At 41.2% G+C, this 18,850-nt stretch overlaps 2 protein-coding genes across 7 annotated transcripts in view; both read right to left on the bottom strand.

Annotated features, from left to right (window-relative positions):
- The window catches only part of LOC110003753 (cugbp, Elav-like family member 2), a 31,443-nt gene extending 28,882 nt beyond the window's left edge, over positions 1 to 2,561 (bottom strand). Inside the window, exon 1 of one of the 5 annotated variants that reach the window (XR_002278923.3) lies at positions 2,311 to 2,554. Coding sequence is in view for 4 of the 5 variants with exons in the window: in XM_020659344.3 (XP_020515000.1) it covers positions 2,311 to 2,423 (113 nt within the window). In the remaining variant the exon portion in view is untranslated. Of the gene's footprint in view, positions 1 to 2,310 lie in introns of all 5 variants that reach the window. The other 4 variants (XM_020659344.3, XM_020659324.3, XM_020659337.3 and 1 more) reach the window with 4 other exon arrangements.
- Positions 2,562 to 7,074: 4,513 nt separating this feature from the next.
- Positions 7,075 to 15,306, bottom strand: taf3 (TAF3 RNA polymerase II, TATA box binding protein (TBP)-associated facto). Of its 2 annotated transcripts, none has more exons than XM_020658845.3 (7): positions 14,936 to 15,306; positions 14,232 to 14,474; positions 11,391 to 13,219; positions 11,222 to 11,304; positions 10,489 to 10,759; positions 10,168 to 10,274; positions 7,075 to 7,974 (listed from the first exon to the last, which is right to left on the bottom strand). In XM_020658845.3, the coding sequence occupies exons 1-7, from the start codon at positions 15,099 to 15,101 to the stop codon at positions 7,860 to 7,862; spliced, it is 2,814 nt and encodes a 937-aa protein (XP_020514501.1). In that variant the 5' UTR covers positions 15,102 to 15,306; the 3' UTR covers positions 7,075 to 7,859. The 2 variants fall into 2 exon arrangements, with proteins under 2 accessions (XP_020514501.1, XP_020514503.1); XM_020658847.3 differs by having other exon boundaries at positions 10,504 to 10,759; positions 14,936 to 15,305.
- Between the last annotated feature and the right edge of the window lie 3,544 nt (positions 15,307 to 18,850).

The following is an 18,850-nucleotide window of genomic DNA, read 5'->3' as shown; positions in this document are numbered from 1 at the left end:
AGCTGCAGCAAACCAGAGGCGTGGCCTGTTCAACAAAAAGTCTGAAACCATGCTGCCTCTCTCTCTCTCTCTCTCGACCCTCGACGCTCCCACCACCGATGTAAAAAAAAAAAAAATTACCGTAATATCTCCATAGGGTCTGGCACGTGGTCTCAAATAGAGTTTATACAGTATAGGGTGTTTTTATCTGATGATACTGATAATGGCTGATTAAAAAAAAATAATGCAGATCCCTTTCGGCCTCATTGTGCAGGCTGGTTGAGTAAGAGGAGTCTGGAGCGCACAGATTCTGATAAGGGAGTCATTTTAAAGTGTTAAAATTGAGTACCCATGTAATCATCGAGATTAAATATAGGCTACTGCTCCTGTTTCCGTTTTTGCCTCAGGAGTCTTAATTTCAACACCAGGTTTTTTTTATTTGGATTTGATTAGTCAAGTGAATACTACTATGTACAGTTTTATTGTGTTAGGTCTGTAAATCTCTTCCAATCCAAAGTGAGATAGTTAAATTGCAGTTAGTCTTGCTGAGTTGCTTTTCCCCAGGGTCATAGGTCATTTTGCCCTTTGTGCTGGGCTGTTGTTCCCCAGGGGGAGGGAGAGCCTATCTTCTTTTGTTGTGCTGGATTTGCTGGGCGAGGCCTCTACACTTGGGGGAGGGTGGGGTGGTGGGGGGTGTTAAGTGCTGTTTGCCATAGCAGAGAGGCAGGGGATGGGAGAGAGCCTAGTTATCGAACCAATTCAATATTACACCAGCAACTGCACAATCCAAAAATATCATCCATAGCAAGTGTTAAGAAACATCCTATTCATGAGATCCAACATAATCCTTGTAACCATGGCAATTTTAACTTGGCTCCAGTGCAGCGTGTGCTCTGTTAAACAGTGCCTAAAAGAGGCTTGTATGCATAATGTCACATGCAACCTATTTTGCCATACATGCAGACAAGCCCACTTTGCAACATGCATTTGCATTAAGCTTGAGGGGCTGCCATAAAAAGCTTGTCAAAACCTCTCAGGAGAATCAGGTTTCATTAAAATGGAGGAAAAACACAATAATGTCATCCCACCCGTGGCATCCACATATTTTCTTAGACTCAATTAGATCTCAGGGGATTTTATTGAATAGAGTTGATGTAAAAGGAGCAGCTCCTCTTTTCCTTGTGGGTTTGATCAACACATACATGGTTTATTTTTTTTTACCATTTGACTTCGCATCTCCTTTGCATTTCTAAGAGATTTTTATTGGTGTGAATTCCAGAGGCTGATGCCGAGTTGCTGGCACCTTCTAATACTAACGTCCTATTCTTAATCTGAGTTTATCACTACTGTAATCCTATCATAATCCTCCCTATGTACCATGCTTTTGTTGTTGTTTACATCAAATGTTTTCCCCTTACTGTAGCAGAACTCAAATCATTCTTGCCAGACCTCAACATCCAGCATTTAAATTTGCACCCTTTTCCGTGACAAACAGTGCAGCATTAAAATAGGACAGCGTTAAATCCATACAGGCCACGTTCTATCTTCTTGAACACGTCGCCTTGAACTTCGAGGCACACTTTTTCTTAGCTCAGCCTTTTGTGAAAAATGTGCAGAATGGCGACCAACTGAAGGGCTCTCAAAATGGAGAGAACTTCTACTGTGTCAAGGTGTACTGAGCACACATGATAACACTGCGTTATCAGGGTGCAGTTCTTCCAAATCAATGCAAATTCTGTTGTAGATGTAAATGCTGCATCCTGTTCTTTCAAAGATTATTAATATCTCTTGCTTTTTGACTGAGGATTCTATAAAGCCAGGACTCGTTTCAGTAGATATCTTGTCACACCGGTTTGTGTTTTCCTGTGGCCTGACTCATTCAGAGACAAACATCTGCATTACTGACAAATTCATCGTTCACTCTTTTGTAGTTGATGCAAGCGTCTGAGTCCTGAGTGGAACTTTGAAAAGAGGAGCAAGGTAAATTAAATGACACCAGAATCCTATAAGGTATTGATTTTTGTGTTTTGTTACAATTTAGAACAAATCCACTACCTCCTGATTGAATCAAGTGAAGATTATATTGATTTATACATCCATATTCATTAGACCCAAATACATAGTTTCTGGGCTCCTTGAAAAGGAAAACCTATGGGGACCGCAGAAGAACACCACCCTTCCCACACTCACACAGTCACAGCATGGGAGAGCGGCTCAACTGGAAACAATACATCCTATCACAATATTCAGCCTGGACAAAGAAGCAGTCCAAATACAGGCTGCTCCACAAAAGCTAGCCCAGATTTGAATGTGGGGCCAACCTCAACGTACCTCATAGGCAGGTCCTCATTCCTGACTGAGATCCCGGCCGCAGAGGGGGGACAGCGCATGCTGTTGGCATACAAACTCTGCACCAGGGCCAGCTCAGAAGAATGTTCCAACATCGGTGCTCTGGAAAAATCCACCCGGTGTAATGGACACTTTCTTCTCTTTCCCTCTTTCCTCTGTGTGTTTCTCTTCCTTTCTCTTGTCTTCCGCCCACTCTTTCTCCTTGGTTTAGTGCAGCAGAGCGGCGCCCACCCCCTTCGCTGACTGGCGTGGCTGAAATAATCCTCTCTGACAGCTCATCGTGCGCTAATGCATTGTGCTGCCTGCGGCAGCCCAGTTTGCAGGCTGTAGAGCTGTGGCCACAGTAGCCCTCTTGCACTAATTGACACCCATATTAGGAAAACTTCAGTATATTGGACATGGATGATTTATTCCCGCTGGCAGATTGGGGAAAATTAGGGGAAACGATGACACAGTTAACACAAAATCTCCTCCACAAGTCCTGATTTAGTGGCACACTTCTATGCATGTTGGCATGTATTTGAATCAGGGAAGTGTTCCAGATAAAGGCTGAGGAAAGGTACACTCCTGGGAGTCTGGTGTACTCAAATCAGCCCATTATAACTATTTTTAACACTCACCTGTCTCCTCATCATTAAGCACCTGAACATACAGTGGGATAATATTTTAACCATCTCAATTCAGCCTGTGGGGATATAGAGTACATGTCACGGTCCCTCTCTGAGCGGGCTCATAATGACCCTGTTGGGGACAACCTCCTGCCATTGTTATTCTGGAGGAGATGGGCTAAAGATAACCTGATTGGATATACACGAACATCATATTCAGCAGTATTTAAAAAAAGGTTATTGTACAGCCCACATTGTTTTCCATTTCAAACTGCAGTTAATTGATGTACCTTTGATTCGGTACCTGCATCAGAATAAAGCCTGTGACTCTGTTTCAGTCCGACATGTGGGCCCTACTGATGTTATTTTACAGAATAATGTAAATGTACTCAGATAAGTACGTTCATGTGATTTTACAGAGTGTATTAGGACAAAACTATGGTCCACATTACAACTAAATGACTGGTGGAAGCCTTATTAGTTAATGGCACGATTCAGAACAAAGTAAACAGGCTGAACCACCTGGAGAGAATAAAGACTCGTCTTTTATGTTAATTTGCATTGCAAGCTCATTTGCCTTTCTTTCTAGGGCATGGAGTTGGGAATTTGACAAAGGCAAATCAGTTTCTAAGCAGCTGAACTTGCAAAAATGAATTCTCTCATATCTTACACTTGAACCTTATCTTCCTGATCTTACGCAATATGATTTTAATTTGAAAGTATCTTGTCACAATATTCTTTGTACAAAACCCAGGAGAATTAACATCTAGGTCTCATTCTCCCATAGGCGTTGGGTCCTGTTAGAGTGACATGATATTAAAAAGGAAAGTCGCCTGAAACAGGGTCATGTCGTTGTGTGTGTGTGTGTGTGTGTGTGTGTGTGTGTGTGTGTGTGTGTGTGTGTGTGTGTGTGTGTGTGTGTGTGCGGGTATCATAGCTGAGAGGAGCAGCATGAAGAGGCTCCACTTCCTCTGATCGTTGCGCAAAATCCTCTTCATTTCAGCCCTGCTCTCACTTCTGACATGAATATTTTAAACACTGATGTTGAAATCCAGTTCTTTATGGTGTGTTGCTGCTTAGTATGACTGTCAGTGCCACAGGCGTCATGCAGAGCACAGAGTGAGCGAAGGTCTCTCTTCCTGCTCTCATCTCATGCACAAGAATGCTCAGTATGATAATGTGGGGCTGTGCATTAATGCTTTGCAAGCTAGGCCTCATGCAAGAGAGGTTTCTGGGGTTAAAATAGTGTGACACAAAATAGAAAACTTTATCACACACAACAGGCACTGTGCAGTGGACCTCTGAAAGGAAAGACACATTGCTGCACTCAAAACAGCAACTTCCTGTTCACATCCACAGTGAAGAGAAAGGTGGTGTTAGTGGGTAGTGCTTGCTGCGGTTGAAAATAAAAAGCACTCAAGTGTGTCATGTAATCAGTCATATAACTGCACGTGTTCACAGCACTGCAGGTGGCCTTGTGATCAGTGAAAGCAACCATCAGCTTTCCCTTTTTTTTACCACTCGTGTGCTCCCTTAGGACTGATCGCGCAAACAAATACTGTCTGTGTTTTTGTGGGTAAAAACTGAAACTGTTACAGCTTGGTGCACATATTTCTGTTTTAGGCCTTTTATTGAGATTGGACAGTAGATAGTGAGAGAGAGAGAGAGAGGGAAATGACCTGCAGGAAAGGAGACACAAGTTGGATTCAAACCTGTGCCGCCACCTTTCTTTGCAACCGCTTTGCAAATGGCGCCCTCACCGTGATATTTTAAAAAAAAAAAGAAAACATTGGACAAAAAAAAAGGTCATTCGAAGTAGTCAGTATTGCCTCTTTGTGATGACAATTTCCTCCAAATTTCTACATTTGACTTAATAATGAATCAGTGAATCCTTGGTTACAGCCCTTCACATGACACCTGTGTTAATATAAATAATCAGCATCATAAATAAATTAAGTGGTGCCTTATGAGTAGCTGCACGAGGTGAGAAGATTCTTTTTTAACTAATAAGAAATACAGCCTGGATCCTTTTTCTTTGCATACATGCCAGAGCCCTCTCTTTACAGGCCATGGGGAAATTTATGATCCAACAGATGCTAGCAACAAGTTTTGGACTGTACGAGACCTGACACCAGCATGTGTGATTGAAGAGGGACTGACACAGCGAGAGAGGCCCATGAGTGGAGTTAGCACATTACCCTCTGCTCAGCAGGGGGATACTGCTATCTGTGACCGCCTTGACATTTTAATTCACACAAAGTATCATCGCTTTCATTGCAATACCCTTTGCTTGAAACTTGCAAATAATTTAACACAACAGTGCTTCGTTACAGATTTTACAGACTGTATGTCTCCTAAGTCTGTCTGTCTGTCTGTCTGTGTGGACGTGCCTGAGTCTGCATTTCGTTTGCTGAAGAGCTACACCACATTGAAATGTCAGCCTGTTTTGCATGGGCAGAAGTCGTTTTTTTACTTCCCCTTTACACAGGTCACGCATCATTTTTTTTCCACTTCCCCTTGATTAAGTGTTATCGGAAGACTGAGTAGACTTCCATCATGACCGTGTATGGAAGTAGACACTTGAACTGAGGGGAAGAGATAGTCGAGTAAGTAATGGGAGAAGTTTAAGAGGTAAAAAAAAGTGAATGAGTCAGGTGTGCTTTCTAGCCCTTAATTATATAATTTTAAACCTTTTTTATTTATTTATTTTTAAATGCATCATTCAAATGTATGGCGTCGCTGTGATTGTACTCATCAAATGAGGCATTAGACAGGTCAGTGATTGGATTTTCCCATCCCTCCAATGAATCAAACTAAGCCTGAACTAAAATGTGTTATGTAGACTGACACACATGCAAGAACCGTGTTATATTCAGACCTACATTTCAACAGCCATCAAGATAAAAGTCAGCCTATTACAACAGTAAGATATTGGGATGCTTTTACGAAAAAAGTAGGTTGAATCATTTTAATGGGTCAGTACTTCTCAAAGCAACAGCTTGTTCAGAACCCTGCTGCTCTGCACATCACATCCCCATCAAAGAATTGATTTTAAAGCACTGCTCCTCTTCATAAATCTTTAAATGGTTTTGCACCAAAATACATGTTTGGTATGCTAGAATATATACCGACTAGACTTCTGCGGTGAACCGGCACTTATCTTCTGATTATTCCCAGAAATAAATAGAAGAACAGAGAATCTGGTAAACATCCAGACCTTACAGAGTTGAGTTCTTTGATGGATAATAAAATCCTTCAAAACAGACATAGTTTGTAAGTACTACTCTCGCAAACCTTTCCCAGTTACATTGTACTTCAAAGAATTGAATAATAGTAGATCAGGCATGTAAAGACCTGATAGTCCACTGACATCTGAGTAGATACACTTTACTATCTCTCAGTGCATTCCTCTCTATGGAAAGTCTTAAGCTTCTGATGAGCTGTAAATCCTGATTGCTGGTTCTCTCATGAATGATGGCACATCTGGAGCAGATTTACTTAAAGGCATACTTCACAAGATAAAGATTCCACATGCATCAACAAAGAGATACCCGTTACATTTCTTACATTCATAACGTGGTGAATGAAATCTTTTATTTCCTGGGCCTGCCATGTTGTCTACACGTTTATTGTCATGAGCAGCACGCAACAGTGTTTGTGCATGAATAATGACACCGTGTGGTCACTGAGGGGAAAGCAAAAACAACCCTGCTGCAGATGGAAAAGAAGACATTTTTTTTTTTTTTTTTTTAGAAGAAAGAAATCAGTTCCTTGCAATCCACAGTTGATCTCTTAAAAAAAAAAAAAAAAGCAAAGCCAGAGAAATGTGACTGTCATGCACTCTCCCACATATCATACAAAGGTAAGGAGCTGTATGACAGCTCAGCAGACTCAACCCCGATATTAGGCTAATGCACAGACTGCTGCATGGGAGGTTCCTGAACTCCATCTATCCAAGTGTGAGGGGAAGAAAATTCAACATCTGAATCTTGGTTCTTTGTAATATTTCCCTCCTGTTCTTCATGTGAATTAAACTGACGGCCTGTTGAAAAAAGGGGTGGGGGGGGGTGGGGGGGTGGTAAACTTAAGAGAACTCTGTCCAGGTTGAAGGTAACATAAAAGAAAAATGTGGGAACAGTTTTGATGTTAATGAGATTTACGTCTTAAAGTCTGTGAGTGCACAGACTATTCATCTTTAATATTGAAATATCAGCGAAAATAATCACAATACAAGCACAGCTACAGTATGACTCCAGGACCAATCCATGTGAGGAAAAAAATAAAAATACAAACTTTAAATTTAAAAAATGTACAGAAATTACAGAAAAATCATTTGAGTTAAAAACCAACATCTGAAAATGGATTTAAATCAGAATCCCAAAGACCAAATGCACTTGGCTTGGGAGTTGGTATTGACACATTTATACACGCCCGATGCCATCGTCATTATATACATGACATTTCAATGATACTGCAGAAAACTGGTGAAATGTTAGAGCTTACTCTGCCTGTGGCTACACAAGGGAACAGAAATAAAGACAGTGGAGGTTAGTTGTTCTCATATTCGGATTTGTGAGCTCTTGACTCGTCATGGGCTCCCGATAGAAACATAATTTCTGCGATCTCTGACGACTAGACAACAGAAACAGGCAAACAATTTACAGATGAAAAGGGAAAAAACCACAGAGCTCCGCATGAGGGATAAGGCTGGATATGTGCTGGTTAGAGCAGTTTTTCTTTTCAAATCACAAATCATCATGGTTGACATCATTAGAAAAATCATCCCATGTTAGCATGAGCCACAGTTTTTTTTTTTTTCGTTTTTTTTTTTTTTTTCTTAGTTTTTTCATTTTACAGCAGTGCCATGAGTGTTCATTGATGGCTTTAAGTCCAAAAAACAGTCTGTGTGCTTTTTGCATAGTCTCAATGCGGTTTGTGTTTCCGTTTCTTGTGTTTTTTGTCCTTCTTCTTGCTGGAACATTTGACACAGAACCACGGCTGATCCTCGGGAGGAGCTGTTTGGATCCCAACGCAGGGCCTGAGCAGACAACAGAAGAGGAGAGTTATGGTCGGTGATAAACTATAATTAGGTTACAAAAAATATCTGCAATGACACAGCTGGGTCAACAAACTAACTACTGTCAAATTAACTGAATAGAGGAAAACAAATGTTAATATCGGAAAAGCCTGTTGTGAAGCATGGCTGAGATCAAACTGATTTATGCTACCAATGGCCGCCTCCAGGTAACCTGTGTGTGGTGATATTGAGATCTGACATATAAGGTTTTTTGTTCCCGTATATAGTGTGTACGCTTATAAGAAAAACATTTTTAATGAAAATTATGATAACCATTGCACTTTGAATACAGTTCTACCCTTAATGAGTTAACAAGCCTGACAAAGGTGCAACCGTGTGCTTTCTGCTCCTGAACAGTTATGGAGTTTATAGGGAGTTTATAAAAGAGGACAGCACCGGGACCTGGAGGGTGCAGGTCAGAGTTCTGCACACAACTAATCAACGACTTAGAAGACCTTTAACTAATGTGCTCTCTGTTTTCTTCTACAATGTGTCACTCTCTGCTTACATTCATTTGACTTACATGTCTTCAATTTTACACTTTTAACAGAGTTGAATTAAGGAGAAACCATCAAAGAATTTGTTGTTGCCAATATTCCTAAATCTTCAATTCCTACATTCCTAAAATCCTTATATTTTCAGTTTAAGGTTTCAATTTTAGAAATCTGAGGCTACAAATTAAAATTACAATTCTAGTTTACTCATACTGACTTCTTTGAGGTTCTCTACCACAGCTATAAGACATTTGGGTTTACTTACCTTCAGAGTATGATAGTATGATATTCTGATATCTTTCAACACTCAAAATGTTACCACAGACTTACCCCTATCTTGGATGGGCAGAGTGATCTTGATGAAAATGAATATAATGTGACGGCTACTCTAGCCAATGCAAAAAACTCTGCAAATAAACATCTTTGCACAAATAATTTTTCATGAAATGGAAAATCTGTTTCAACATACACAGAAAGCAAAGGTGAAAATGAAAACTGCTAGTAGACAGAAGGAGGATAGTCTATAATCAGGCTGATCTTGTATTATTTATAAGTGGAAACATTGTTTCTTTGAAGCTAAATAAAAAATGATCCTAGTGCTGCCTCCCACATTCATCCAGGTCATGAAAATCTCCCTACAAATGTTTTGAAAAGAACTCAGTTGTATCCAATAAAGAACTCATCATTTCTGATCAAATTCCTATTGAAGTCACAACACTAACCTCACTTTCTAAACAACATAAAGGCCCAACATACTCTATCTCCCATGTGAATGTATTTTAATGTCCAGTGATCCACAAGTTTCTAGAGAAGTATGTTAAATACATCGGCATAATCTTTCACAGAAATTAAACTGTAACCTTCATTTTTTTTGCTTGCTACACTGAGCATTTGGTTCCATTGTTATTAAGTCAATCCCCAACAGAGACACAGTTGTTACAAATAGTCAACTTCTCTACTAATCAAGAGGATGACACATACTGTATTTCTTTTCATGTATTTGGCCTCTGCATCACAAAAATATCTTGAATAACTAAAGAAAGGCTGATTTACTTTCAGAGTAAAAGCTGAACCTGACAGAATAAAACGCCCCTCATCTCTTTTTATTGATTTATTCTCTTTCATGTGAATTTTCTCGGAAAATCAAAACCTGCCCTTACTGTCACACTGTGAAAAAAAAACTGAATGTATTCTTCTCTGAGGGTTACAATAACCAAAAGAACTGAAAACTGTCATTCACAACAACACGTTTTAGCAGTACATCTACTTTAAACTTAAGTGGATTGTTCCCTTCAACTTCATATAATTCTTAATATACAAAAAGTCATCTTTTGAAGTAAGAACAGTGTATAATGACCATAATGACATGTGTATACTTTTGTCCTGTCGATCATCAGCAGACATTTCAACTGGCAGAAAGCAATCTGTTTTAAATCTCTTAAAATAAAAGACTTGCTTTACTGCACTTCTTACTGTGATGCTGAAAACAGAAAACTATGAAACCAAAACTCTTATGTATCACTAAAACACAGTGAACTAAGGCTTCAACTGAAGCTAACAGCTGTCTGGGACTTAACAACCAACTATGCAAAACAAAACAATGCATGGGTACAATGAGGCCATGAACAAAAACATACACAAAAAGAAATGAGTCTCTTACCAATGATACCAATCATCACAGTCATCACATCCTATCATGAGACTGCCATCATCAGGCTTGTTGCATCCAGGACAAATCCAGATCTTGTTTCCCCATTCATCTCGGATCTTTTGGGGCAGACACAGAATCCAAAGCATCAGTGACACAAGTAGAAAAGTGATGAAAGCAACCAACATTTACACAAAGTAGCATTTAGTCAATGTCCATCCAGGCACATGCATTACTCTTTGTCTTAGCTTAAAGATGAACCAAAAGTTATAAACACACTGTTCTAAAAATAGATATGTTGGAAATAAATAAATGTGGTGAGTTAACACTCACTACGTAGTTACTGACGGTCTCTGTAACGACGCTTCGGACTGGTGTTTTGAAGGACGCTGCCGGAGACATCATGGGGCCAGGAGAGAGCAACGATGACAGAGCAGGAGCTGGTGGGAGTGGAGAGGCAGGCACGGGCAGCGTGGGTACCACTGGGGTGAATATTGGGGGTGGCGGAGGTGTCCGAGGGCGATTACCAGGTCCTGACTTGGTGGCTGGGGTCTTGGGTGCTGGCGTTCTGGGCTCTGAATTTGGAACCACCTTGCTGATAACACTAGTAAGAGACAGAGACGGGAAAAAAGTGAACACAAACACAACAGCACGGTACTCCAGTGGCATTTCTGGTACATCATTTTACAATGTAGTGTTGTAATGTTCCAATAGATTGACATCTCTGTAACTCTGTTTTCACTATCTCTAACCCTAACCCTGTCTGTGAATACATTTCAGTGTTCTGATGTAGAAACAAAAGCAAACATTTAAAAAATACTTTTTAGTGAGGCCTTCAAAAAGAGCCTCCTTTTCCATGTTACAAAATAGGCACTTTTTTTTTTCACGCAAGGGAACTTTTACGCATTAAAAATAGATTTGACTTCAATCAGAAAATATTTAATCAAAAACAAACAATAAGTAAACAAGTCATGAATCTGCCATTTGAAGCAAACTTAGCGTAAGTGATAAACACTGATGGAAGAAATGTTGAGAGATCAACTAGATAGAGTCGCTGAATGCTTACATTTTGTCTTGGCCTGCTCCCACCCTGAGTGTCAGTCTGGGGATGACTGGAGATGGTAGAGGTGCTGGAGTTTCTACTTTCACCTGAGGAACCAGAAGGCACAAGGTAAGTTTCAGTGACACGCTAACACAAAAATATTCTAACACAACTGAAGAAAACAGGGGGTTACCTTCTCCAGTCTAATCCTCTCTTTTTCCTTCTCTTTCTCCTTCTCTCGTTTTTCCTTTTCCTTCTCTTTTTCTTTCCTCTTCTCCTCCTTCTCCCTCTCCTTCTCTTTGGCCTTCTCTCGCTCTTTATCCTTTTCTTTGTCTTTCTTTTTCTTCTTCTCCTTCTTGTCCTTTTTCTTGTCCTTTTCCTTGCTCTTTATGTCCTTATCCTGGAGGATCGGGGCCAAAGGAGGAAGCATTGAGGGAATACGCAGACAGGCAGAGGGGCTGAACAGGGGTTGAAGTTCACCCAGAGCAAAGGGGGCTAATGCAGATTGTTTCTGCCTGTCCTCCTTGCTCCTGTCTTTACCCTTGTCCCTCTTGTCTTTGTCCTTTTTACTCTTTTCTTTATCTTTCTTTTTGTCTTTGTGTTTCTCCTTTTCCTTCTTAGGTCCATCTCCATCTCTGGATTTGATCTTGATGGAGCCCTCTGGCAAAGTAAAGTCTCGTGGAAGGAAGAGCTCGTCATCCTTCAATCCAAAATCCTTCCAGGCCATCTTGCCATCCTTGGAAAAGTCTTTGTTTTTATCCCTGTTCTTGTCCTTGTTCTTCTCTTTCACCTTGCTCTTATCCTTCTCCCTGTCCTTGTCTTTCGGCTTGTCCTTTTCCTTCTTCTTCATTTTAGTTTTGAGCTCCTTCTTCAGCTTTTTCTTTACATCCACTGATGACACAATCTTGTTCTTCTCCTCAAACACCTTGAGCAGAGGTTCAGGAGTAGGCGGTGAGGCAGATCCTGAGGACAAGAAGTCTTCCTGGCTTGGCTGGGCTGCAGATGGGCCGCCCTGATTGACCTTTCGGATAACCTCATTAATTGAATCATCCATAGTCCAATTTCCTAGGCCTGGGTATGCCTGTAGGTGAAGTGGTGTTAATGTGTCTTTTATAGAGTTACTGGCCCCAATCAGGACTTTAGGTGTAGATGGCTCCATGATGGTCAGCCTCCTAGGGCTGGAGAATCCATTGCTATCCGAATCAGAGCCTGAGGAGAATGCAAAAGGATCAGGCTCCCGTTCAGCACACGCTCTGGCAATCACTGCATCAATGGAGTCATCGATGGCTGCGTTATCAGGCTCTAGCTTCTTAAAGGGACCCTCAGCTAAGTCCCTGTCCTCAAGATTTAGTCGCATATGGATGTTTTCTTTGCCCATCCTCTCATTCAGAGCAGACAGCGGCAGCTTTTGCACACTCTCTGTCTTGCTCTGGGGTTGGGATGCTTTGGCTGAACCCATCTTTGGGCTCTTGGGACTTTTAGGACTCTTGGTCCTGCCTGGGGATTTCTTTCTCTCCTTAGACGGCTTTGGAGAGTGGATTGGACTACTTCCCACTGGAACAGGAAGGACTCCTTTAGGTGACTTAGTCCGTTGTCTGCCAGGGGACGAGACCTTAGTCTTTCTTCCTGGTGTGGTGAGGCCCTTTTGATCCGAGTGTTTTGGTACAACCGGCTGAGGTCTGAAGGAAGGCAGGGCTCCAGAGGGTGTTTCGGGTGACAGGGGATCGAGGCTGTCATGAGAGGGCAGCATGCCTGGAGGGACACGCTGAGGGTTGAGAGAAGTAAGGGGCTCCCTGGGCTCAATCCCCCACTCAGGACTGAGGCCAGGGTACATGCGTGGTCTCTTGGAGGTAGGCATCATGCCCATAGCTGCATCTGGACTTTCCAGGTGCCTCTTCAGCGGGTGGTTCTCGTCGTTGACCGTCTCATCCTCGTCCATGTCCTCCTCGTCCTCTTCCAGTGCCACCTGCATGGCTTCGGCTGAGGTTCCCATGTCAGCAAGGACCTCCTCCTCCTCCTCTTCTAGAGACAAGAGGAACAAAAAATGAGTTCAGTACTTTCTTTTTTTTTTTACACATTAAGATTAAAATGATGAGCTATACAAGCTGATACCACAACCAAAAGGTATAGATTCATACACTTATCAGCCAGGTTGTTGTAAAACAAAAAAGTCTGTCTTAAACTAAAAGAGCATTTTAATAAAGTTTTTGTTGACAGGAGTTGTATGTTTAAATTCATGATCGTTGAAAGTTTAATGAAAAAAAAAACTGAAAAGGAGATCAAGTGATGAACATGAGAAAGGTTGCTCTGTTTTTTTCCCCTAGATAAACTACCATAGTCAAATGAGTGCACAATATAACCGTTTCATATACTGTCAAAACTTTGGATCAGATCAAACCATGTTGTCCACCTCTAACAAACTATTAACCAACAGAAAACACAGAAAGAACACAAGAGTTACATATTGTCGAAAAACAACAATGTTGGGATCATTTTGAAAGACGTGCAAATGGCAAATGGACTTGAGCTTATATAGCGCTTTTCTAGTCTTCCGACTACCCATTCACACACTGATGGTAGTGATCGCTATGTAGTATCGTCCATCAGAAGTAACTAATCCCATTCATACACCACCACTGAAGCAGCGGGAGATATTCAGGGTTAAGTGTCTTGCCCAAGGACACAACGGACATGTTGCCCAGCTGGGGATCGAACCCTCGACCTTCCGGTTGAGAGGTGACGACTCTACCAACTGAGCCACAGCCGCAATACAATCGATCACTTTCTATCGCTGGTTTTATTTCACATGAAATTACTATTTGAGTTTTAATGTGACTTCAACGGCGCTCTGCAGCATTTCAGAACTTTAATACAATGCTACGTCACACATTGACCAATATATAAAAAAAAAAAAAAAAAAACGCAGGGTCTGCAAATCTGATATTGTACTTGGCCATATAACCTCCCCAAATTAAAGTGCAGCCCTAAATTACACACAACAATAATTTGTTACACATCCATTACATGAACTGACCTTCTTGTAAGGAGACCAGGGGTGGCATGTAATCTGGAACGTAATCCTTCCTTTCCTCTGCATCTCTGGCTCCCGGCTGGGGAAACTGCAGCACGTTGTTTTTGCTAACAGGAAAGAGTGGCGTTTGATGGGTGAAGGGCACAGGCTCCAGATTATGGACGTAGTCCTCCAGCTCACTCAGGCTCACTCCCAGCAGCCTAAAGGCTTGGCTGACATCATCCAGGACCGGATCTGTTCGTCCATCTGCAACGAAGCATCAAAACAAAGCCCATTAAGCCTCATCATTAATACTTCCCCCAACACCCCCCTCCCACAAGGGCTGAAAAGTTTCACTGTAAATACGAGCTGATGTTGAAGGACCGCTCAACAGGTTTTCACACTGATTTAATCTAATCTAAAACATAAGACTGCTTACATTAGACCTCCACAAAGGTTACAATAATAACCACACATAGAAGCTGCTTAGCTGTGTAGCTTCAGTACTTTTTTTTTTTTGACACATCAACCTTTCCTAGGGGGCGCAAGCTTACACACACACACACACACACACACACACACACACACACAGCTAGTCAACAACAACTGTGATCTGCTGTGTTCAGTTTTGAGGGGTTAAAAAAAAAAAAAGTAAATCGGGGAAGGGGGGGGGGGCACTGGAAGAAGAAGAAGAAGAAGAAGAAGAAGAAGAAGAAGCAACAACTCACATAGCTCAGAGTAGCGATGGCAGGCCCTGGCCAACTGCTGGATATATCGATGCAGCACATCCGACAGCAGATCGCACGCAGTGAGCTGAACCGCATCCCAGCCCAGAGCCTGGCAGATCTGCGCCACCGACACACGCAGCAGCGAGCGGGCATAGCTCTCGCACATCTCGCTGACTTTGTTTACGGTATTATTCCGGTCAGTTCCTCTTCCCAAACATGCTCCCGGGCTTCATGTTTCACGGAACCCCTCCGAGGGGTGTGAGTAAACCCGGTTACCGAGGGTTAATTTCGGGCATCTAGTACACTAAATATATTGGCGCTTTTCGCCAGAGTCGCCATCTTGAGTCCATCGATAGACCCATCCCCGAAATCTAGTCCGCACATGCGCACAAGTCAGCGACTGACCTGACGAGCTCTGCTTGTGTTCGAGCGGTTCATCGACGGCTGACGATGCGCAGTTTCCTCATAGTCGTCTTAAGTTTTTGCCTGTTTTTTTTATTTACACAGGCGAATGCAGCTAAACTTATGGAAGCCCATTTCCGCCAGTTAAAAAAATAAAAAAATAAATTAAATAAAGTCATAATAATGAGATTAAAAAAAGTCAAAATTATGAGATAAAAAGTCGAAATTATGAGATATAAAGTCATAATAATGAGATAAGTCAAAATAGTGAGATAAAAAGTTTGAAATTATGAGACTTTATTATTTTCATTTTTATTTTATTTTTTGCTGGCGGAAATGGGCTTCCATATAAACTGATCTGTTTCACCGGTGTTTCACAAAAAGTCTCGACAAAAGCGTAGGTTCACAACTAAACTAGTGGCGGACAGTCGCAGAGAGGAACACGTATTCAGAACAAATGACGAGCAGTTTGGATTAATCGATGCACAGTTTGGATTAATCGATGCACATCCGGTGAACACATCGCCAACCCTTTTCTTTTCCAAAACTTTGACCTTCATTTATTTAGAAACGACAGGGACCTGGATGCATTTTCCTTTCCTTTATTTATGTTATTCAGTAGGCAGGTATTTTGATTATTTTTTTTGTATTTCTAAGATTTTCGATTTGCTATCCAATAAAGACGTGGACTAGAGATGCATGAAACCCCTGCAATACCCTAACCCCTGTGAAAGTGAATTAATGTAAAGTATCATCTATTTATGTATCCAATGCACTAAATGAGGTTCGTCTATTTTCTGATAAAGTGTTATTGGCTTAATATGTTTCAATATTCATATTTATTCCACACCCTGTATCACTTTTTTTTTTTTAGAGCCTGCCTTTTCATCAACAATATACAACTTGAGAATCACTAGGCCATGTGATGTCCTTTTCTGGTACAAATTCATAGTGTTTTTAGTTTATTCAAGTACAGATCATTTAACTTTCCCCATCTAAAACCAAACAGGCAATATTCATGAATACTGCATCAAATTTCTTCCATGTTTTATTTAATTCACACTCAGTACCTTACATATTTTGAGTTTTTTTTAAGAATTTGAAGCTGCTAGATATTTTTTCTCTCCATCTATTTACTATTGTTGTATTCTCAGTCCCTCGCGGGTGATTTTATGGATATTCTAGAATCTTTTAACCTTACTCAGGCAATACAGGAACCCACTCACTCTAAGGGCCACACACTTGATCTTGTTTTATACAGTGGTCTCAGCCCTAACACATTTGAGACAAAGGATATCTGTGTGTCAGACCACAAACTGGTTTTATTCAGAATGGTTTTATCTCAGCCACCTTTTATTAGCAAGGCACCTGTCCGCAGCAGGGTTTTTAACTCTACGTCTGCTAGCAAGTTTAAGGAGCTTTTTATTTCTGTCTCTTCAACTGCCTTTTACCAACATTTTAACACAGAGGAGCTGGTCTCCTCTTTTAATCTCACCTGTCAAACTGTGCTGGACTCTGTTGCTCCCTATAAAGACAAAAAACCTAACAGAGTCCCACAGCCATGGCTAAACGAACTGACTCAGGATCTAAAAAGAGACTGCAGAAGGAAAGAACGAAAATGGAAAAAAACAGGCTTGCATGTATTTTATGAAATATGGAGAGATTCAATGATACAATACCAAAAGGAAGTTAAAGGCGCAAGAGCAGCATTTTATTCTAATCTGATTTTAGCCAATCATTCTAACCCCAGAATTTTATTAAAGGTTTTAGAATCAATCACCACCCCCTCCCCTTCTTATTTTACTGATCCTTCTCAGGATCTATGTGAGAAGTTTTTAACTTATTTTACTAATAAGGTCAAGGACATTAGGCAACAAATCATCCCCCCAGACCGTATTTTAGACACCAGCAGGGAACTTAACAGTTATTTTAGCAGTTTTGAGCCAGTGTCCTTGACCTTTTTAGCTGAAATTTTAACCCATATGAAATCAGCTACGTGCAGCCTTGATTTTATTCCCACAACATTTCTCAAAGAGGTTTTTAACACAGTTGGACCCAGTATTTTATCCATTATTAATAGTTCCTTGGCGGAAGGTGTAGTCCCCTCTGCTTTTAAACATGCTGTGGTCCAACCACTTTTAAAGAAACCCAACCTTGATCCCACTGATTTTAACAATTTTAGACCAATCTCAAAACTTCCATTTTTATCAAAAGTTTTAGAAAAGGTGGTTTCAACACAACTTTTATCTTTTATGACTGAAAATAACCTCTTTGAGAAATTCCAATCCGGTTTTAGAGCTTGTCACAGCACAGAGACTGCCCTCCTCAAGGTAACCAATGACCTTCTTTTAGCAGCAGACAGAGGGGAGGGCACAATTTTAATTCTTTTAGATCTTAGCGCAGCTTTTGATACTGTTGATCACACAATTTTAACTGATCGTCTCAGACATTGGGTTGGTTTAAAGGATACTGCACTTAGCTGGTTTTACTCTTATCTTTTAGAAAGAACCTTCGCGGTCACCATCGGTAACTACTCCTCCTCTACCTCTAACATTACCTGTGGCGTACCGCAAGGTTCGGTTTAGGTCCCATTTTATTCTCCATTTATATGCTGCCTCTTGGCCAAATAATTGAACGCCACAATGTCTCCTTTCACTGCTACGCAGACGACACACAGATATACCTTCCTTTGAGACCTGAGGACCCTAGGAGCCTAGCTGCTGTCAGAAACTGCCTAAGCGATATCAACTGCTGGATGGCGCAAAACTTTCTCCAACTGAACAATTCTAAATCTGAAATCATAGTATTCAACCCGCCAAACACCACTCATATCTCAAAGAGCAGCCTCGGTCCCTTATTCACCAATGTCCAACCCACCGCCAGAAATCTAGGAGTAACATTCGATTGCAATCTCACCTTTGAATCCCATATCAAAACAGTTGTCCGATCAAGCTTCTTCCATCTATGCACCATCTCCAAAATTAAAACAATCCTAACCCAACGAGACCTTGAAAAGATCATCCACGCCCTCATCTTCTCCCGACTTGACTACTGTAACTCCCTCTTTTCCGGAATCACAAATAAGTCACTGTCTCACCTCCAGCTGGTCCAAAATGCAGCAGCTAGGCTTCTTACTGGTTGTAACAGACGACATCACATCACTCCAATTTTAGCTTCATTACACTGGCTTCCTGTACGTTCTAGAATCGATTTTAAGATTTTACTCATTACTTTTAAAGCACGGACGGGGCTGGCTCCAAGCTATATAACAGAGTTACTGACACCATATGAGCCAGCCCGCAGTCTTAGATCCTCGGGTGGGAGCCTCCTGGTCGTTCCAAAGTCGAGACTTAAAACTAAAGGTGACCGGGCCTTTTCAGTCAGGGCCCCTCGACTTTGGAACGACCTCCCTGAGGAGATAAGACTCGCAGACTCCCTCAATTCTTTTAAATCCCTTCTTAAAACATACTTTTACAGACTTGCTTTTATGTGATGTCGTCTTCTTAATGTCTT

The sequence above is a fragment of the Labrus bergylta genome, chromosome 7 (genome assembly GCF_963930695.1).
Source record: "Labrus bergylta chromosome 7, fLabBer1.1, whole genome shotgun sequence".
In the NCBI taxonomy this organism is placed as follows: domain Eukaryota; kingdom Metazoa; phylum Chordata; class Actinopteri; order Labriformes; family Labridae; genus Labrus; species Labrus bergylta.
This window is presented reverse-complemented; position numbering and strand designations above follow the sequence as displayed.

What these genes read in the sequence shown, in the direction of transcription:
- taf3 (XM_020658845.3), bottom strand. Translation starts at nt 15,101, where the DNA reads ATGTGCGAGAGCTATGCCCGCTCGCTGCTGCGTGTGTCGGTGGCGCAG. An exon ending in GGAGCAGGCCAAGACAAAAT is followed by an intron (nt 10,760 to 11,221) that starts GTAAGCATTCAG and finishes GTCTCTTACTAG; the next exon opens with TGTTATCAGCAAGGTGGTTC. An exon ending in TGTGATGATTGGTATCATTG is followed by an intron (nt 7,975 to 10,167) that starts GTAAGAGACTCA and finishes TTGTCTGCTCAG; the next exon opens with GCCCTGCGTTGGGATCCAAA.